The 22,582-nt window shown below is 38.6% G+C and overlaps 2 protein-coding genes across 4 annotated transcripts in view; both read left to right on the forward strand.

Moving 5' to 3' along the window:
* The first annotated feature begins 249 nt into the window (after positions 1 to 249).
* Dbp21E2 (putative ATP-dependent RNA helicase Dbp21E2) lies at positions 250 to 7,417 on the forward strand. Its single transcript, XM_087349336.1, has 13 exons — positions 250 to 339; positions 1,434 to 1,542; positions 2,230 to 2,307; positions 2,739 to 2,885; positions 3,599 to 3,715; positions 4,275 to 4,472; positions 4,912 to 5,062; positions 5,372 to 5,478; positions 5,619 to 5,732; positions 6,158 to 6,315; positions 6,614 to 6,797; positions 6,969 to 7,121; positions 7,250 to 7,417. Exons 2-13 carry the CDS (start codon positions 1,450 to 1,452, stop codon positions 7,349 to 7,351), a joined length of 1,602 nt encoding a protein of 533 aa, XP_087205462.1. The 5' UTR covers positions 250 to 339; positions 1,434 to 1,449; the 3' UTR covers positions 7,352 to 7,417.
* Positions 7,418 to 8,155: 738 nt separating this feature from the next.
* The window catches only part of LOC110828775 (uncharacterized), a 45,019-nt gene continuing 30,592 nt past the window's right edge, over positions 8,156 to 22,582 (forward strand). The window contains exon 1 of one of the 3 annotated variants that reach the window (XM_022061789.2): positions 8,156 to 8,665. Coding sequence is in view for 2 of the 3 variants with exons in the window: in XM_087349337.1 (XP_087205463.1) it covers positions 16,284 to 16,313 (30 nt within the window). In the remaining variant the exon portion in view is untranslated. Of the gene's footprint in view, positions 8,666 to 16,145; positions 16,314 to 22,582 lie in introns of those variants that run through there. The other 2 variants (XM_087349337.1, XM_022061798.2) reach the window with 2 other exon arrangements.

Raw genomic sequence — 22,582 nt, forward strand, 5'->3', positions numbered from 1 at the left:
AATTACAGGAATGCATCGTTCCTTGGCTAAACAGGATAAGCTTACTTTAGTCTTAATACATTAGAAGATGCCACGATCATAAACATTCTTTACGTCATCCTGTATTAGTAATGAGATATGTAATAGTAACTGATTATTTTATTCAGCAGAGTGGTAACCGTGTATGGAATTTTGTCAACACGAGATTTTTAACATTGAGTTAACCTGATCATGTATGAAATGCAGTGGAAATTAATGGGAGAATATTCATCAAAAGCATTTTCAATATGTGACGTCACGATGTTCCGATAAATCACCTGCAGCTGGACAGAACACGTCACTTCAGGAAGTGAAATTATGGTGAGTTGCAAAGAAAGAATATTTTTTTATATATTTTTTCGTGCACTATATCTGGAGGGACTTACGAAGACCATGAAAAACCCAATTCACTGCTAACCTAACCTAACCTAACCTACATTCCAGGATTTGAAGCCAGGACATCTTGATATGAATACTTCTGAATGTTGTTTAACTATGAAGATGGCTGTCTTCTGGTTGTTGCGTATTTCAGATGAACTTGCTGCCTCTATAATCTTGGTTGTGACTCAGGCAGCAAGCACTTGTGCAATGCGTTATGTTAAGTTTCAATCAGTTTGTCAGTTTTTTACGTGTATGTTTCTAAATTAAGTTTTTTGACTGTAGGCCATCTTCAGATCTGAGAGTGTTTAGAGTTAAACATTATATTTCCAAGATAATTTGTTATTACTCAAGGAACTTGTGAGTCATGAAAATTATTCTAACGTTCTTGGTAAATCATGCATTTTTTTTCATAAATCTCTGGCTAATTGTATTATCATTAATCTTTCTGAAGCTCCATGTTCTTTCCATTTTGAGAAAAATTGTGTTAGCTTTATTGGTGGAAGTAGGTAACATTTTAGCTGTAACTAGATTTTGCCACATTCAAAACATTTTGTCGCACAAGGTTCTTTAAAATATTCAAATGCATTGTGAGCAAGAGGAAGTTGTGTGAAAGTTTGAAGGCTAGATTGCAGTTAACCTTCTAACCGACTGCACTCGTGCTATCATCAAATCTCTCGCAATTCTCTTTCATAGATGGTAGCACAAATGGCACGGCGCGACTGTGGCTCTTTACTTACGTAGTTGTGTATGTTTTGCTGGGATGTTGGTAATTAGTGACTTGTGGTCCATACCATGTTGATTTTGCATATATTTTGTATTTTTCGCTTATTACAGAGACGTTTCTTGTTCAGATAAATTGTTAATCTTGTGGTTTTAATATGTATAGGAAGGAAATTATTTGTGTCTGCTGAGGTAGCAGTTTCTTATTGAGTAATCAAAATGGACGTCAAATATAGAATATGCTTTATTTAATTGGGTTGGACGTCTTTAACATGTTTCCATAACATTGATACAATTATATAGTGTTGTTACAGTGAATACGTTATCAGGATGCAGTTACGTTTCGGCTTGTGTGAACTCTGCAGATCGGTTTTATTTCGTCAGCCATCGATCGTATCTGTTGCAAAGTTTCACCTCCATCCGGTATGTTACATTTTTTAAAATAATTTGCAGAAATGAAAGGAGGAAGGTGCAGTATCAGCCCTCATTCTCGTTTCCCTTTTAGATACATGTCCAGTTAGAACCCATTTCCTTGTCACTTACGACTTGCTGGTCGTGAAAGGTATAAATATGCTCCAGTTGTTATTTTACCACAGCATTTTCTAGGCAGTTATCTTGATTACTTTTCTTCCATTTCACATTTATTTCTTGCATGTTTTGTGTCTTATTGTGTAAGAGAGAAGGGGATTTATCCTGGAATTCTCTACTTAGTCTAAAGACAGGTTTAATTACGTAAAGAGGTGTTTATTACTCGTAATTTGAGCCCAATGTTAGTGACAAATTCCAAAACTCAATAAAATAATCTCAGGCAGGCAGACATGTCAGGAGTCATCTCTCCCCAAGTCATCAGGATTTTGATCAGAACTCCCAGGTTAGTTTGGTAGAACCGGGATAGGTTTTTCTCTAAGCCCTTCGGTTTTTCCCTGCCATAATCATTTCATTGATGCTTCATATTTACTCATGTATCATCTGGGGGATGGTCAATTGGCCTGTTTGCAGCTGCAATTCCTTAGAGATATAGTCTCTCCTTGTTGTAATAATAAGTACACCATAAAGCCATATGTAATATGAAAATAAACTAAAGTATTTGATGCTTACTCATTACAACAGGCTCTGTCAGCAAATGCACGTGCTGCTATCAAAGAGAAACATTCAGGCAGTGAAGAATCTCCAAAGCAAGTAAAGAAGGTGAACAAAATCAGTTTTATTTAATTGTGTTTATGAATCTTTTTTGAAAAGAAGTTTTACAGAATAATTCCTGTTATCTTTACAATTTTAAAAAGATTGTCCAAAATATCATTTTTAGTTGTTCTTTATATGTTTTTTTGATGGTATTGGATTACTGACTCTTTACTATGGACTTATCCATCATTTGAAATTTTAACTATTTTAAAAAATAAAACATTTCAAGAAATCCATCTTTCAAATTGTTTTTATAACTGGCATTTCAAATAATGATGGAAGAAGTCCAAAATAAAAAATAAATTAGCAAACCATATTTATTTTACCACAATTTCAAATCTTTAATCGTATTTATTTTTCAAGACATGGAGAACCCATTTTTCATTAGTAGATTGTAAGGTACAGGAAAGAGTGTTATGTTTTATTTTTAATTACAGGTGTTACATATTAGTTGTAAGAGGAAAGAATATAACCTTTATAAAGGTTTTACTTATGGAAAATTTGAAAACATTCCATTGGCATCTAAAGGATGGCACCATAGGAAGTCAAAGGGAGATTTCTTCACAATCCAAAAATATAAGGAGGCAAGTAAAAGTACTTTAACAGCATACACATTTTATATTAAATCTTCCATTGTGATATTTTTCTTAATTACCAATTTTAGTTTTGATTTTCTGACAACCCACGTCCAAGTTACATATGTATGTAGCATGTACTGATTACATATGGTAAAAACATACGAGGCAAATACGGTACTGGATTCCATTCAGTGGGGAAGGGACGCTTGAGGTTAGAATATCACAAGACCTAACCTAACCTATCTTTTATCCAGTAGAAGAGGTGCAAGTTTCTAAATTATAATTCCTTTTTGTATTATTCAAGATGAAATGGAGGAAACTCATTTTCATCAGTAGAATCTGTGTCATGAAGTTTACTGTAGCTCAGGGAGTTTCCATTTGTGAAACCGATTGACAGTTTCGTGCAGCAGTGAAAGAAAATACTGTTGTGAAATTTCAGGTTCTCAATTTGTCGAGTACGAGGATGAATTGTTTTGTGGGATGTGCTGTGTAGTCTGAAACATATTGACCAACATTTCAGAGGTGCTTACTGCCTCCATCATCAGGGTGACTGACTTGATGATTGGAGGCAATAATAGCCTCTGATATAACAACTCAGAGGGCAGAGATGAATATGAATTAAATATTCTTTGGAGTAACAAAGGTTTGCCATGAAATGGAAGTTTTGGTGTGTATGCATTGGTTTAGGTGGCAAACTTAATTGAATTATTTTATTTCAGAATCCAGCAATTTCTGACTCGTCTGAAACTAGCGTCACTTTTGCCGATACTGGCATTAATAGTAACATAATTGGTGTTCTGGAGGAGCAGGAAATTACAGAGCCAACAGTCATTCAGGTATGCCTGCTACTTTCAGTAGAAGTTCTGCTGAGGAACGGGAGTGGAATTGTCTTCTCTTTTCTGCTTTTATTCTGACAATTTTCCTAATCAAAGATTATCATCTGGTTGAAACTTACTGAATTAGTGAAACTATTTAACAAATTTTAATATTAAAGTGCTGTATTAAATATGTGGGTTATTAGTTTATTATGCTAAGTATAGAAATATTTAAGCCGTGTCTTCATTTGAACACTGTGCAGAGTATACAGATCTGCCATATAAATTTCACAGATTTAAACACCATGTTTGCGAATTAGGATTGAAATCTTGAAGTATAAATATTCAGTCAAAGATAATTATGTCAGCTAGGATGAAATATGTGATTGAAATCTGTGGAAGTAAGTTATTTGTATATTTACCTCGTGACTTCTTTTGTGTTCCTCGATTTTCAGAATTATTATGCAGTTAAGAGTGATCTGAATGATTTTTGCATGTAAAAATATTGATTTTTTTTTTGTCTCTAATGTGGTTTCCAAAACAGAAAGATGCGGTAACAATTCCAATATTATATTTTCAGAAAGATGGTATTCCTACTATTCTAGAAGGGCATAATACCCTTTTAACTGCAGAAACAGGATGTGGCAAGACTCTGGCATATCTTCTTCCTATGATACAACAGATTCTGATCTGGCAGCGTCTGTTAACGGAGAACCGATTCAACAGCCCTCTTGGTGTAATTGTGTCACCAAACAGGGAATTGGCAATTCAAATAGGCGTACGTTCACATTAATACTTTCAATTCATAAATATAATGGCCGTTTCAGTATCTTGCGACAACTTTCCATGTTGTCGCCCCTCTCCCGCCAACAGCACACTTCCCCTTTAAGTCTAACAAATGTCGTGAGATGTAATCAACATGAATGGGGCATGTCTTTGGTCTGCTGTCCGCTCTCTTTGTCTGTTCAGTTTCATTAATGATTTTAGAATGACTTCATATGCTGGTCTGTCAGTCTTTATCTTTTGGGGGGAGATTATGGTGACAGATTAAAATTATCAAGCAGATCCTTGCTTCACAAAGTATAGTACTGGACATAAAATATAGATCACATCAAGGTATGCTTTTATTATTTTTCAAGTTAGAAATCTTAGTTGGTATTTTTTATTTCCCGATGTAATATTTTCATGCACTGTGTTGTAATCTGCAAATGTTTCAGAAAGTGGCTGAGAAGTTTGCCAATAAATTGATGTTCAACACGCAGGTGTTGACAGGTGGTCACACAAAACGGAAAATGCTTAACCCATCGTACGAGCAAGTTGATTTGTTGGTAGCGAGTCTCGGAGCCCTCAGTAAACTTACTACCACAGGTAGAAACACGTCTATTTGAATAGAATTTGGGGGGGGGGGGATGTGTTTGAACAGGAATTGAACTTGGTGACATACAACAGAAATTTGAGAAAGAATATCTGCCTTCTTTCGATTTTTTGTTTCTGTTTTGAGAGGTCAACTGAACTTTTACATTAATAATTTCTTATCAAACATAACCTCAGAGTTGTATGCCGTGCGTTTAATATGCGTATTACGTAACCTTTACCCTCAATGAAACATAAGTAAATAAGCAAAGAATGAAGCAAATTAATCGTTACATATTCATTAGCGACACTAAAATTTTGCAGGCATCTACAGCATGAAGAACGTTCGCCATGTGGTACTGGACGAGGCGGACACATTGCTTGATGATAGTTTCAACGAGAAATTGTGTCATTTTCTGAAGCGTTTTCATGTAAGCATATTTCAGTCTTAATCTTTTTCAACACGCACAGGCTGAGAGCTGTAATATTACACAGGAAGAATAAACACGTAATTTACATTTTGGTTGTAGCTTGACTGACTTTGTTATCTTGTTGTTTGTCTTTCTTGCAGTTTCAATTCAAAGGGACCAACATACTAACTTCAGTACCGGCAGGCGTTCAGTTAACGTTGGTTAGTGCAACGTTACCGACAAGTCTTCCGGATGTACTGAGTTCTGTTATAGAGGTACATCTGAAAGAAATTAATAAAACAATTATGTTTATGGTTTGCTAATTACGGTTGCACAATTTCATACTTATTATATTTTATCATGTTCAGTGTTACTTTAATTTAATTATAGTGCAATAACATGCTCAGAATTTGCGTGCCTTTTTTTTGTATTTCATATAATTTAAATCAAGAAACACGATATTTCAAGGGGAAATCATAAAATTATTGCGGAAATTTCTATCCCTGCGTTAAAATTATTATATGTAACTTCATCGTGTAGGCTGCTTGCTGTCTGTTGAATAAAATGACTTTGCAGTTGATATATTATCTTTATGTCACCTGGTCGCGGTTCCACAAGGCAGTGACCAACTTAAAGAAAACACTAAATGCATTCCTTCCAGATTGGATTTAAGTCTGTAGTATTGTAATTTTCTTTTCAGACAGAGTCATTACTGAGAGTTACATCAAATCAAGTTCATCGGATACTACCACACGTTCCGCAAAAGTTTTATCGGCTTGGCCGGTCCCAGAAGCCCGTTCAGTTGCTGACTATGGTTAAGCAAGATGTTGTAAAGAAACACCCTGTAATCATATTTAGGTAATTGTCCACAGTGTTCTAATTTCTCAATAAATGTTTTAATACATATAATATTTCATTCATACGATAAGAAAACTCAACAAAATTTGACCTATTTATTCTCCGAATGTCTTTAGTGATGGAATTGTGTTCCTGTTTTTTATTTTGGATATTATTATTATTGAATGTCTTAAAATTCACGACATTTCAAAGTCTTTTGATGCAAGTAATAATTTCTTCATGCAGTAATGAGAATTTGGATTTACGTCTCGACGTGTGATAATCGTGGCACGATGATTTGACTCGTCTTTTGTTGCAGCAACAAAGCACCGACATGTGACTGGATTTCGATGTTCCTAAATGAAAATGGTGTAAAATGTGTCAACCTGAATGGAAAAATGCCATTTGATATTCGGACGGGGAAACTAAACTCATTTCTGTTGGGTGATGTGGATGTCATTTCTTGTACGGACATTGGTTCTAGAGGCATTGACACTATTAGGGTAAGTTTGAATGTTGTACGTGCAAGGTGTGCCTTAGTTCGTTGACACTTAATGCTGGAACCATACGTATTGGTGTAACCAGAAAAGACCGCTGCATAAATAAAATAAAATACATTGAAACAAATTCTGATACTGAATTGTTTTTTTATCAATTATATGTTTGTGTTTCAGGTGAAACATGTTATCAATTATGATTTTCCTCTGTACATGGCTGATTACATTCATCGTTGTGGGCGCACAGGTCGTGTTGGTAGCGATGAAGGATCTCGCGTGTCAAATTTGATTGTTTCTTCGAGAGAGGTGGAACTTGTGCAGAAGATAGAGGTTTGTAGTTTTATTTTAGCTGCAGTTCAGAAGATAATTGTTTCTTAAACATGATGAATTGCATTTTACATTTCGTCAAAAAGTATTTGAATGTATTGGCTTACAACTTGCGATTTTATTCTTTACAGACAGCCGCTCGGAAAATGGACGCATTGCCCAATGTCAATGGTAATATCACGAGAACAATTAAATACAGAATTTTGAAAAATATGGAAAAGGAATCTTTCTGAAATGTTTAATTGTACATTAATAGTACTTCAACATATTGTGAGATTAAACATTTCTTATTTACTGAAGCATTTTCCTTGTTTATTAGCTATGTTTATTTTTTAATACACCTGTCCTTTCATTCTTTTGTGTTCTTTCCACAAACTTAATAAAATAAAAACATAATGAAGTGTCTGTCCATGCATTTTTCGCCTGATAGTGTTTGTTATTTGAGACCTATTTCTCCTAGGTTATGAAATGTAGATGTTCCATACAAAATTGTTAAAAGTTAATAAATAATTCGGGCCTCATTAGAACTATATTAAGAAACAACAAAATGAAGATGGCACCAAAGTGGCATGTGTTAATGTTGGTGAAGATAAGTTTTGGAGTGTTGAAGAGGATATTTGGAAGACAGGTCATGTTGAAAATTTACAATGAGATTACAGGGTATTTGTTGGAAGGCCTGAAGGGGGAAGACCTAGACCTAGGTGGGAGGTTAACATTAAAATGGACCTCAGGGAGACAGGAATTTATGGAGAAAACTGAATGCAGCCTACTCAGGATATAGTCCGGTGGCAGGCGATTCTGATGAACCTTTACGTTCCAGAAAGAAAGTGGGATATTATTTGATAACCTGAGTAAACATTGTCACTGGTCAAACATTCATGTGACAGCTACTGCCATCTGCCTCAGAATGGCTGTGTTTGCTCTCCGTCTGATGTTGAAGTACCGTAGGTGAGCACTACGAGGCGCTGAAATGCATTAGTTTGTTAGGGTAATCTGTGGGGTTCTGCATGGCGCCGCTAAGTTGATGTAATCTGTGCAGCATGGTAATGTGCTGGAGGACAGTGTGTTGGTGCTTGGCGATGTAGGTGATACGTTGTGCTGGTATCCCGTTTGTGTCACGTGATGAAAGCTTTGTAGTTGAAGGAGAAGATAGGATACTTGTTTTGTTGTGTTGAGTTCATACTGCAGTTGTTTTCTTTCGAAACATTGTCTTGTTGCGTTTCCTGTTTGGTGTAGTCGTGTGAAGTGTTGTTGAAATACGAATGGAAGAGTTACGTTCGGTTTGTTGCGAGTCTTGTGTGTTCTCTGTTCTCTTATTTTGTAGTGTTCCGTGACGAAGTAGCAGAAAAGCTTCTGTTGTATGTGGTGTGGTGCGAAAGAACGAAAGAATTATGTCAGATGGTGAAATTTCTATGAAACAGTGACGGGAGTTCGGTCAACGGACAAGTTGATGATTTCAGTTATTCTTCTGAACCAAGGGTTGGGGACACGACGTAACACTGTTTTGTGTGCAACGTCAACGACGGACATCGGAGCCAGTAGAAGATGTAAGCATGTATTTTGTTGTAACTTATAATTCGTTACGCTTGCTTCGTACTAGAAGTGTTCTATTCGAGCACCCGCGACAGTGATGTGGTCTTCTGAAAGTTATTGTTTGCAGTAATTCTGTGCCTTTCAGATTTACAGAAGTATTTTTTCCAAGCCCGTACCTTTTAGAAACTTATGACTGTAAGTTGTAAGTAACTACGGTATGAGAAATCATAAGTCCACGTCTCTTCGACAACGATTTTTAATTAAACCAGTTAAAAATTTGTTTCTGGTGGCGATTATTTAATTTATAATGATGTGTATTCCAGGCGCTATGGACCTTTCCGTACCAGGAAGTTTGTGCAGTGCCCCAGAAGTTATATCAAACGTAACACATAGAACTTGGCATTGTTTCTCTCGATAATTTTATTCGAGTATTTGTGCCGTCAGATTTAAAATACGGTAGAAATAAAATTAAAAAAATACAAACCCTTTACATGGAACAGAGACCTTCTTGAGAAGCTTTTATGAAACCCCCAAGATTCAGTATCGAAAAAAATCTACAACGAATATGCTGATGAATTCTGAACCTAAAATTTAATACCGATTCTTCGATATTTTAAATGTTTATCATATGTAAAAAGAATCGATCCTAAGCGTCATATTCACTGGAACAATTTATAACGGAATGCCTTTGTGTTCAAGTTACGAACAATGTCAGAATTCTTCGAGCTGAGTAAGAATAAACGATCCACTTAAAATGCATGACCGAAGTCAGAGGTGAAATGGAAGGAGGTCAACAGTGCAACAGTGTGTTCAGAAAATAAGTTCTCGGGTATGTTCATACCCATGCATCGTAAGACAATGGGCATAGTTCAGGGGTGGACAGATTTGTAGTAAGAACTACAAATACATCATTTAGTTGGCGTTTGTGGGGAAATTTGTTACCGGACAGTACTTAATAGGTGGACCTGTTTGTATTGTTGCCATGAATGTCTGCTGTTACTTGTAGCGTGAGATTGTTACGTGTACATTTTAATTTTCCGGGTGTCTAGTAACATTTTAACGCCCCAGTTTACGTAGTGACGTGTTTTTTTATGTTTGTAATAGATATTTTATCATATTTTTCTTCTGATTGTAGCTGATAATGCTCGCGCCTTAAGATTTTCTTTCACATTCCTTTCAGAAATCCTAGCGCCTTCTTGTAATTACGTGCGTGACTCAGTGGAATGTTCTAGTTTGGAATTAAATGCGATGGATTAAACGTGAAGACGTATTAATAAAATGCAGTTTATGTATTTTTTTAAGCTTTGGGTAAATCGAATTGTCATTCAGGAAAGGTAGATGGTATTTGGTTGCGGTGAGGCGTGAGGGGGATCGACCCTTGTACCCGGAAATGTTTTTGCGTTACGTGACCAAATCAAGTAAAAACTGAAGGGTTTACGACCATCACATTTTTACCGATAACAATGTCTACTTGTTAAATATACTTTTTGTGTGATTTTATCCAAATTCCCCCTCTCCGAAATTGATGGCTGACCGTAATCCTGCGCGCTGGGGAAAAACAAATTGGTCTGTAGCTGCTATTGGTTGGTCAGTCTGCATTCCTTAACAGTTTATAATTCATGGGCAGGGTCTTCGCGTGTAGTGTCATTAACTTTCGTAATAAAAAAAAAAGTTTTAACTCCATATATGTTGAACATTTCTGAGGACTTGGAGCGTCCTTTGCGTTCTGGCATTAACCGTATATAAAAAGTGTTTGACTGGAGGCTGCAAATAAAACCTTATTACATGTTTCCCTTTTCTGTGTTTTCGACCTTGGAAGCAGAGGTTTCCGGAACCAGACCGACCAGGTGTAGTTGCAGGTTATAATATCACGACCGCAGAAGACCAGTTTTCTGCAGTCATGGAGATTTGTTTGGTTTTTGGACATTCAAGCCCGCTGTGTTTCCGGACCAAAGATCGATTTTTAAAAGGATTGTGCTTATTAATTAGTTAATTTTCTCTAACATGATCTTCGACGAGCAGCTGTTAAGCAGATTACTTGGCGTTATGGAAACGGATCATTCATCAGTGTCACCACAAGAGATCAGTGAACTGATGAGTTTGAGTACAGTCTTTCCACAGATTGCCATAATTCCTGGAAAGAAATCGTAATAGTTTTCAGCTTCTGTGTGCTACGTCATTATTTTTTTATTTTTTTATTTTTGGAACTCGTGTGCGTGTTTTTAACAGCGATCAATCAGTTGATCTCAGTAATGGTGAAGTGTTGTGTTTTCTTTGCGGTACGGACTGAATGTTTTTTTTATGTATTTAAAGTTGTAGACGAGTTTCGTGTCGTGAGAGTTAATATCAGCTCGCATTTGGTTTGAAAATTAATCTTTATGGTAGCTGTTTATTGCCGATCTGATATTTATTTAGTACGATATTTGTAGGCGAATCTGTAATCAGATCTGATTTTCTGTTTATAAGACGAAATATTAAACAATAATTGTATTGTACTATTTACGTGTGAGTACGCGATGGGATTACCTGAATATCAGTAACATTCTGTGAACCTTTTTCACTACAGAAACCCATGTTCTGCAAACATATTTTTTACGTGTCAACTTGTTTTAAATCATGCGAGTTAACCCTTTGAAACCGGTGCTCGTCCAAATAATATTTAAGAAATCAGCCCGTACCGCGAAGAAAACACCACGCTTTACCATTACAAAGATCAACTGGTTAACGCTGTTTAAGGAAATAATCGCTGTTTACACTGAGAATCTTTTACGAACCCCCCCCCCCCCCCCCCCCCCAATGCAAAAAGCAGAGTTTGCTGATTGTTGAAGCATCTGGTACATTCTATTTGACCTTGGCGTTTATATTTTTATTCTGAAAGTTCCTCTCCCCGTTAATAAGCGTATGTTTGCTTACAGCGCATTGCAACACTAGTTTAATTTGTATTCCTCGCCAGAGACTTAATTTAAACAAAATAGGCTTTGCGTGTTTTGAATCTACTGCAGCTTGACAGTTGAGGAGCGGTTTTTTTGTTGTTATTTTTAAATAATATATTTCTTGTGTCGTCCAGTTGTGATCTCCTTTCTCTTTTCTTCAGAGCAGAAACTTCCACGTGTTTTAAAAGTTTATTTTAAGGTTTAGTTTTTAGGTTTTTGAATAAATAGTATTTTAGCGTTTTCCTTGCTATATACGAAATATCTCGCAAAGAAACATGTGCCATTCTGGTCTGAATTTATTTTGCGGCAGCAAACATTGTTGAAAGATTAATTTATTCCGTCCGCTAATGCCGACAGTTCGTGTTTCTTCAACAATGGGTATTATACATGGTAATAGAACTGAACTAGTGGAAGTTTATATTTCGTGTTGTGAACGGGCATACATTTTATGGATTTAGCATTTTTTCTTTTAGGAATATGATAGAACTATGACTATTAACAACCCAGAAGAAGTTCTCCATTCTCACCGCTGTATGAGTGTACGGACTTTGGACACACTTGTCGGATATATTTCCAGTTTGGCTCTGCAAGTGTTTTTTTTTCTCGTTTTGCCTTCCCTGTTCACACACACACACACACACGCCTTTGCGTGGAAATGGTGCCAGACAATGATTTTATGGAAGCGAACTTGCAGAACTGTTACGTAACATTTCCCGTGAAGACGTCAGATATAGCATTTTTGTGAAGTTTATATGTCAAGTGTGTTGATTATAATTTAGGCATAGAATTGTTCGAACAGCTTAAGTCGGTATTTGACTTGGGGGCTGTCTTGAAGGATGTTGCGCCGTGTCGTGTCGTCCGGTATAAACTTACCGACGTTTCGGAAGCTTTACCTGCCTCCATCATCAGGACGAACTTGATTTTAAAGGTAATATAAAAAGTGATATGGCGTGATGTAAACACGGCATTGAACCTTATGAAAGGCGGGAAAATTAAGTAGTTCAGCAGCTGTTTGTTCGATGTGGCTCGACTTTTGTTGGTTGGATACCCCTGCCTAAACGGGACGAGCGACCTGACTTCGTGCCGTTAGAATATTGTTACTTGCCAAGGTATAATAAATAGGCTGTTCGCTGTTACTCTGTTTACAGCGTACACACTGGCACAACAGTTAACCTGTAGAAGCGATGCTTACGGGCACGAAGATTTAAATTGACAAGTGTTGTGACGACGCTGCAGGCAAGTCCCGGTTTCGCACACTTTGATGTTTTGGCGTCTGTATCCTGTTGTATCGTCTAAGGAAGTGACGTAATTTAAAAAAAAATACCTCCTCGCGTGTTGATGTGCATTTGCTAACGATGCAGATCGTAATTTCTATTATATTAATCGATACGTATTGATCTCGCAGACTTATTTTCCGAGGAACGAACTGTGACCTTCGCACTTGGACGTCTGGTACTCCAGACAGCAGCGCTGGTGATTATGTGACGTCCGTGGAAAACAAGTGAGTGGGCACTGGGCGTGCCATTGTAGCTTCCTGCAGGCGCAGGTAGCGTGAAGCATTTGCTGCGGAACCATCCTGTCCGTCCGTCCGTCCGTCTGGTGGTGATCACGTGTGTTGTTTGGCCCGAGTCATTACACATTGTTCTTGATTCTTTAAAGCCCGGAAGTAACTTTACGTACCACCATTTTTAACTTTTAAAAAGTTTTACATTTTGCCGACAGAGTGCATTGTTTCTTATTATTATTTCCTTAAATAGTATTTACCCGATTCGTCTTTGTCACGGAGAACTATTTTTAAATATTATTTAGGCGACCTGCGCGTTGAAATGAATTATGAACTGATTTTCAACATTAACAATGAAACAGAATTCTTCTATGGTTTTAAATGACAGCTGTTTATGAGGAAATTTAATAGCTGTTATCTTCGACGTGTATTTCCCTGCAGTACGCATGCGTCCTCTGGCTTGCTGTGTTGCCAGTGTATGCCGTAGCTGGTCAGGGCGCCATTGTTGGAACAGAATCGAAATTGCAACGTGTAGCAGTTAAGGCAGCCGTTGTGTAAATTCAGATGAAAGTTCTGGCCTCTTTTTTAGTGTCTGCGTTAAGAGAAACCCCCATCGCTAGACTACTTACTTATCTCGACAAACGGAGGATCAGCAGTGATTTCTAAAACCCTCCATGTGAATCGAGTGAACACGGCGTTGGAGATGCCGACATCCGGGACACAGAAAGAAACTTAATGTAACCAAGTTTTACGTACGTACAGACTGATCCAAAAATTTCAGATGCCCTGTGGATTACGAATACGCCCGATTCCGTTGACGTATGTAATTATGAATTTAGAAAGTCCACGCAAACTTGGTGTTTGGTAATGGCACAATGACTTTTCCGCCCTTGTAATGTGGCTTGTGGTTCCAGCGGACTAATTTGGGGTGCCAATGAAGCTGATTCGGTCTGCATTCTTCCTTATTCCATCCATTCATTTCGAGTTCTTAAAAGTGGAATTTCATATGACATGTTGAAAGTGCATGAAAACATAATACAGTGGGTAGTATAATAAAGAATGTTAACATTTTGAAGCTGAACCAACCAACCAAGAAGCTAACTAAGGGCGGGGTCCTGCGCAAGCGCAAGACATCGTCTAAATAACATTTAAGAATTCAGTCCGTACCGCGAAGAAAACACAGCACTTCACCGTTACGAAGATCCACTTTTTAACGCTGTTTAAGGAAATAATCGCCGTTAACATCGAGGATCATAGTTCGTCTGAATAATATTTAAGAATTCAGCCCGTACCGCGAAGAAAACACAGCACTTCACCGTTACGAAGATCAACTTTTTAACGCTGTTTAAGGAAATAATCGCTGTTTATTTTGAGAATCATACGAAAGCACGTAGATTAAAATGAATATTTGTTGATTGTATGACATAGAAGTACCGTTGAGGTTTGAGGCTCGAAAGATTAACGTTATATGATAAGGTAAAGGTGTAGTTGAAATTTTAAAATAAATGTGACGAGGTAAAAATCTCACGGGTCAGTTTTCACATCTTCATAAGCCATCAACCGTGTTGTTCTTTTGAACAAAGAGGAAGACTGTCCATTGTCTTTTTTGTGTCTCGCGAGCACATTTCGTATGTGTTGGGGAATTTCTTCACGCATCTGGCTTCTACTGGGAGAAGGCTTTCGGAATATTTAGCGAAATACCTGTCCGAATGTATAAGTGGTGAAAGGAATGTTCCAAAATGAGGTGTTTGCTCATTTGTGTCCACGAAGACTTCTGCAGATTCAAGAGTCCCAGGAAACCGGATGTTACATTGCAAAGGCGTTCAAGTCCACGTCCTCAAACGATTATGTTAGCAGAATAGTCTTAGAATGTTAGCTGCACTTTCATAATGAACTATATCAACGAGGTTTAATGTCGTAGCGTTTGTTGGGGGTGGGGGTGGAAGCGATCCCTAAAGGGATTTTTTTTTAAGTTGACGGCAAAACAATTCCATTAAACTTATCGTTGGTTTTGTATTAATTCCTAGTCTCTGTAGTTACTATAACGTCGTTAAATGATCAGTGGGACAAAGTGTTACAAGTGTAGGACGAAGTTTTCCAGTGAAGGAAGTTTTTATCCGGGTTTCTATTCTGTGATCTTTGAATGAAACCGAAGTTTATCTTCTGGACCTTTTTTCCAATACCGAGATAAAGAAACTCGTGGATCTGTTACGTATTCATGGCGTCGTGTTTAATTGAGGACAGGGACAGCATTACCTTTTGCCTGTAATGGAGGACGTCAGGCTCGTAGTCAAGGGAGTGTTACGAAGATGGCTGCCTTCTGGGTTGTAGCCCCGTGAGGTCCGTGCTGCCACAACCATCAGGGCGATGAGTCATCATTGAAACGTCTGCAACCCATAAGTCAGCCATCTTCGTACTCAACGACGTTGTTTTGTTACTATGGCAACTGCTTTACGCTAACTTCCGGTCCGTCGTCGTGAATTTAAAAATTGTCCGTTGTTAGAGAGTGCAGTACGGAAATAAGAACCATATCAGTCAACATTTGATTTTTCGCGCCAGCTGTTTTACCATGCGTTGCACAGTTGTCTATTAGGATAATTAGGATTCATCTGTAAGGGGTGGGGCAAGCTGTATGCTGGTCGCGTGGGTGTGTGAAATTTAATAGGTTAATGGACATAGAGCATCTCGTCTTACCCCCCCCTCCCCACCTCACCCCAAAGTGGAAATGACGTGTTGATTATGTTAGTCACGTGTTTCCCCTTCCTACGTTCGCTGTTTCAGACTTCATTTTTTTTAAGCCTAGTTTTCATTTCTCACGTACGTGTTTTGGGCAACGGGTAATGCAGTTTAAAATACACGTTTGTTGATAACTATGTTGATTCGATATTTTTATTATTTATTTGTTTATTTTTATAGTTTATGTTGATAAATTGAGATATATACGAGGTGCGATCGGGAAGTTTCCAGACTGTGTCAATAGAGGGCGAACCGGATGTAGTACGAGATTCTGCCGCTAGGGGGTGCGGCCTACATTCATAGTGAATCAGTGTGCCAGCCGGCATCATCGAATTAGCATTTGTTTCTTAGTTACGGGCGTTTTGGTAGTGCATTACACCGACCCTCCTGCGATTTCGGAATGGCGTGTGCATCAAATTTTGCCAAAGACTCGCCAAAACGGCTACGGAAACCTATGAAATGCTAAAGCAAGCAGCTATTACGCAGAAAGTACGTGGATTCGCAAGTAGGAAACGCAATCATAATAACTTCATGTATACGGACTATTTCTTGTGGCTTAAGTAATTCATTTTGTATCCGCTTTCCAAATAATTTCACGACGAAAAGCGGGGGGAAAATGAATCGGTACACGTGGAAGTGTGTTTGAACCCAGCGCGTGTTTCCACTCGAGTGACTTGTCATGGCTTCGTGCAGTTTAATCGGCCTACAGGAGTTCGATTTCCGGACGCATGGCCATAGTTACCTCTGCGGTCCATTTAGCCTCCTGTAATTAGGACCTGCGTGATATTATCCAGATTTGAAGTCCCACAAACGTGAACCCGACCACTTCCATCTCCTGCCGAGGTTTGTGTCCTTGGCTACTCCATTTTGTGGAGCGTAACATAACCTAAAAGTCTTGAAACAAAATTGTAATTAGAAACAATGGCTTCTTTGTTTGAAAACGTAATACATCTACTGTAGGGTCATAACGGTAGTGTCTTGACTTCGTTCCGTGGGAAAGAATGAATTAAATTGGGGACGAGGTGAGCTTTCACGTTCTCAAGTCGACGAGTATGAAGCTGGCTGCCTTCTGGGATGATACACCGTGTACATATTGACCGACGTTTCGGAGGAGATTACATCTTACATCATCAGGGCGGGTTTCTCTGAAACGTCGGTCAGTATCATACCGGAAGACGCCCGAATTCAAATTGATGATGAGATTCTTGTCGTCTTTGTCGATTTACTGACCAGAAATAATACGGCTCTAGTACACGTTCATTCTGAGTTGTTTCTGTGATACGAGTAATTTAATGGGATTTTTATGGCTTCCACCAACGCGTGTAAAATAACGTCTGTGCGTGTTATGAGTGCGCACGTGGATTTTTTCTTTTTGACAGGACAAAGACACGTGGGAGTAATGCATTATATAAATAGTTGCAACAGGAGGTGAGGCGGTGGACGTTTCAGCGACGGAAACAGTTATGGAAAACGTTTTTCGCTTCAGAGCAGAGGATATGAACCTTTTTTGACGTAAATACGTCTATATTGAAGGGTCATTCGGCGAAAAAGGGGAACGAAAAAGTGTAATCTGGTTACCTAGGAAACGTCGTGTTTACTGGTCATTGTTGTTACCTAGGGAACGTCGTGTTTACTGGTCATTGTTGTTACCTAGGAAACGTCGTGTTTACTGGTCATTGTTGTTACCTAGGGAACGTCGTGTTTACTGGTCATTGTTGTTACCTAGGGAACGTCGTGTTTACTCGTCATTGTTGTTACCTAGGGAACATTTCATTACATTCATCTACCACAGACCCATCTTAAGCGTAACTAATTCAAGTTAAATAAGCAAAGTCTTAATCAAACTTATCTCAATTGTAAAGCATGTATAAAGGAAATATTTAGAATAAAGCCAATATATAAACTTCCTTTCCGTATAGACGTATTTACGTCAAATTCTCCGGAACCGTGGTTCCACTGACAATTTTATTATTTCTGTAGTAAAGAAACCAAGGTTTTCATCTGTTACCTCATATAATCAACATTAATTCGAAATCCTGCATCGAAATTACCTTAGACGTAAACGAAAAACGTGGTAGAAATGCCTGTTTCCTCAAAAAAAAAAGTTCTTAATTGTCATTTGTAACGTAAGATTTTTCGTCGAAAACAATTTTTTGCTGATTTAAGTTTTTCTAGGTTTTTTTGCATAAACATGCGCTCTCTCTCCATATTTAGCCCTGTAGATGGAAACAACATATTTTTACGAAACGTTGTCATCATTCGAAGAATCCACACTGCGCCCCCCCCCCCACAAAAAAGTTTGACGTTTCCTAGGTAACATAACAATGAAGTTACACTTTTTCGTTACACTTTTTCGTAACACATTTTTGCCGAATGACCCTAAAATATAGACGTATTTACGTCAGAACACCGTGGAATTGAATAAAATTAATTCGCGTTGTAGTAAATAACCCTCAGATGCTCGCAGTGCGTCTGTACCAACGTGATTGAAGCCCAGTATACCGTTACTGAAAACGTCGTGTGTGACGTCAGTCTGTCTGTCTGTCTGTCTTTCTGTACGTGATGTGTCATGGGAGGCGAATACCTGAGCTCCATACGCAGACGACCACCATTTCCGCTTACATCGTTTTCAGGATAACTCCGGTTCGAATCTTGAAAATTTACTTCAACGAGAACTTCAATACCTCCATTGAAATGTTTTTAGATTGTGCATGCCTTGCCCATTATTCCCTCCTTGGTTTCAGCAGCCTGTATCTGTGCTCTTGCCTTGACGTGAGAGACCTAGTTTCATACGCGTACAGTGTTCGATAAGAAGAACTTAAGTTAATACAAATTAACCGAGCATCAAAAGTCCAGATACTTGAGAGACTGAATGAAAAATAAATTTAAATGTATAACAAATTGTGAAGTTCAGCTTTAATCTCTTTCTCATTTGGAAGTTTCAATTGTTGCGTTGTCGGAATTTTTTTTTCCTTTGTTTTACAATTTTATGATAGTACGGTGTGAAGTTTAAACATTATCAAACTCTCAACTGACTTATCTGCTTCCCGTCCTTTCGTATCTTTAGCAAATAACCTGTGCTAGACATCTGGCGTGTTCCGATACCACGTCAAAACCATTTAACGTGGGTTGGAAAAAGTCTGAAAAAGCCATTATTGATGTGGCGATAATGTGTTCCAGAAATGGGATGGTCTGTGACCGATTGTTGTAGTGCTTTTAACATCCACAGTTCCATTTTAGGAGATTGTTAAGGTGTCTTATATAACCTGTTCGATGTTTCACCGACGTTGCTGTTGAGTCAGCAGCACGTTAAAATAAATAATTGAAATATTTCATTATTTCCTTAAACAGCGTTAACCAGTTGATCTTTGTAACGGTGGAGTCTTGTGTTTTCTTCGCGGTACGGACCGAATTCTTAAATATTATTTAGACGAGCTTCGGCTTCAAATGGTTAATTATCAGAATAAATTTCCATTATTTCCTTAAACAGCGTTAACCATTTGATCTTTGTAACGGTGAAGTGTAGTGTTTTCTTCGCGGTACGGGCTGAATTATAAAATGTTTAGTCGAGCTTTGGCTCCAAATGATTAGTGGCCGAGACAGCTGTATTTAATGACTCGTAAGTGGCGTGGCGTGTAATCTTTACTTTTAAAATACGATAAATTGATTTTAATCGATGACTGAAACAATGTCATTAAGGGTATTTGTTAGGAAATGCTGGTATTTTAAAAAGAATTTTGCTTTTAAATCACAGGCTATTAAATTGTGGATGAACCGTGCTAATATAATTGACCGACTCTGGTTCGCGGATTGGTGTTTGTTAAACATTGATCCGCACCCATGAGTAGGCATCGCATTTTGTAGTAATGACGCACTACACTTTGCTTTAGGGGATTCTGGATCAGGGCCAAATAATCCAAGAATGGCACATTGACGAGTCACAGATAAAATCAATACTTCCGACTTCTTTCAAGCGACTCCCGATTTTTTTCGGTGTAAAATTCAGACACTCAAGAATTAATATATTTTTCTTTGATTTAGTATAAGACTCAGTGTTTTATTCCTTTATGATCACAGACTGTTAGGTGGCTCACACTGTAATTACATTTTGAGTTTATGGTTCAGTGCACGATCGCTTCAGACGTCTAGCAGTTAGTTAAAAGACATTTATCTTCTACCCTTATTAAACGACTGAGCTCTTAAATAGGTCGTTGTACCAATTTGTTCCTCTGTCACGAGAGAACGTGGATTGGAGGCGTATGAAACCATGGATACCGTCGGGACGTGAGTTCAACATACACCATCATCACGTGTTTCGTAAATTGAACTCTTTATCGAACATCGTTAGTGTGATTTAATTAATACCGGTGAGGGGGGGCCCTGAAATACCGCGAGCAGAAGACAAGGCGTCGATGTGAGGATAATATTAAAATGCAAAGGGAAGTTAGAAACAGGAAGACGATTGTCTTACCGGTTCTTTCGCTGTAGTCTGATTAAACATATACACCTTGATGATGGAGGCGGTGATCTCGTCTGAAACGTCATTCACTATCGAACCAGAGTTCATGGCGTTAAATGACAAAAGACGGTCTTCATGCGCGTCTCTGTGTTGACCTGAAGTCAGACTGTGGCGTGTGATTTGTTATTAACCCTTTGAAGCCGAAGATCGTCTGAATATTATTTATGAATTCAGTCCGTACCGCGAAGAAAACACTACACCTCACCATTACGAAAATCAGCTGGTTAACCCTTTGAAGCCGAAGCTCGTCTTCATAATATTTACGAATCCAGACCGTACCGCGAAGAAAACACTTCACTTAACCATTAGAAGTCGAATCAGGCGGTACCACATAAGATTTAACAAAAGAACATCCCGGTCGAAGCCTTAATAGTTTCGATTCGTAAGTGGGACAATGAACTGAACAGTCTGTTTGATGTTTACCTTAGAACGTTAATTGAATGGATTTGTCGGGTCTTCGACGTGGAAGTAAATCTTCAACAATAGAATTCTTCTTCTATAAATGTAAAACTTCAATCCTGGTGACATGAAAGTCAATAATGGACTCTGGGATGACGGGAAACGTGCAATAATATCTAATTTTTAAGCTTTTGGTTAGCAGTATGCCAGTTTTCCTTCTTCGTCAATTGTTGACTACATTCGTTGTTTCTTACCGCGTCTTGTGTTGGCGGGAATACTTAATTGTTACGTAGGCTTAACACGAGAAAAATTAGAGAATGAATTTATAAAAGGAATTATGTTGCTGTCCTGAGCTTCTCGTGTTAGTTTGTGGCTCATTTCGTGTCTGCTGCAATGGAATCAGATGATGGCCACAACATCCTGCCAGCTGACGGCTGACCCGCGGTTGGATTTAGGCTAGTGCCTGCTCGTATAAATCTCTTCTCAGACGCAAGTCGTCGCGACGCCATCACAAGACCACGGGAATGTGACTCAAGCCCTTGGTACACCAATGACAGCGTGCAAGGAAGAACCAAATTTGATCTGATTTAATTGGTGTAGACCAGTGGTATTCAACCATTTTTGGTTCGCTTCCCCCCCAGATATAATTTCTCTCCCAACTTTGTACCCCAAAAGTTGTTGGTGTATAATTCAAGTTATACATAGTATATAATCTACATCTAAAATAAATTAAATCAGTTACATTACTGATTATTCAGTGATTATCATAAAATAATATATATTTTTTTTAAAAAAATTCACTTGCCCCCGGGGGTACGCGTACCACAGGTTGAATACCACTGTGATGTTTGTGGAAGAATGGCGTTAACTGGATGAAGCAGGTTAAGGATTATGAATTAGTGGAGATATTAAACAGAGTAGACCACTGTTGTTGAAGAAAGGACACTGATCGGTCAGTGTATCCGGGACAATGTTGGTACTTTGGAAGTACCAACATTGTTTAAAACCTTATCTAATTGTAGCACCAACCTCAGATTGTTCCACGTAAAAGACCTTACGTGACGCCTGGCGGTGACCTTGACATTGTGACACTATATTCCAAGGGTTTTATTCACAGTTCTGTCGTCTTATCATCTCTTCGAGAAGGAAGACGTCACTACGCAAAGCGTCGGTTTTCTAGTTTCCGCTTCAACGTCATATGGGGACGTGCAGTAAATTTGACGTCCTTCCCAAGCGTCGCGACGCCTGGCAGAGATTTTCTGACATTGTGCCCAGTTCTCCAAGAGTTTTCTCACTTTTCTGGCGTCATGTAATGTCGCGAAGAAAGGCGTCCGGATGCTAGGCGCCGCTTTCAGTATCGTTTCAAAAGTCATCCGGAGACATACTGTAAACTTGACACCTCGTAAAGTCTTCTGAATATTCGGCGCTGCGACGGTAAAGTCTCGACGCCTGCATCGACTTCATAAAGTGACAAGCGCATCACGGCGCCATCTGAACACGCCAGAAATGTGACTCAACACCTTAGACTAACATTGGACACCATTTTGGGAAACCGACGCCAGGCGTCGCGACGCCCTCGAGTGACTCCAAATTTACAGTACATGTATCCAGACGACACTGAACACGAAACTAGAAAACCGACGCCGAGCGTCGCAACGCCATCATAAGACCACGGGAATGTGACTCAAGCCCTTGGGACAACTTTGAAAGACGTTAGAAAAATTGACGCTCGGCGTCGCGACGCCTACCATCCCGACGCCTTGAAATGACGCCGGACTTACAGCACAGAAGTTTAAGATTGCACGGAACACTACTGGAAAACCGACGCCGAGCGTCCCGA

This window comes from Zootermopsis nevadensis, unplaced genomic scaffold, assembly GCF_977971745.1.
Source record: "Zootermopsis nevadensis isolate Lab colony 2312 unplaced genomic scaffold, Znev_1.0 Znev_ptg000016l, whole genome shotgun sequence".
In the NCBI taxonomy this organism is placed as follows: domain Eukaryota; kingdom Metazoa; phylum Arthropoda; class Insecta; order Blattodea; family Termopsidae; genus Zootermopsis; species Zootermopsis nevadensis.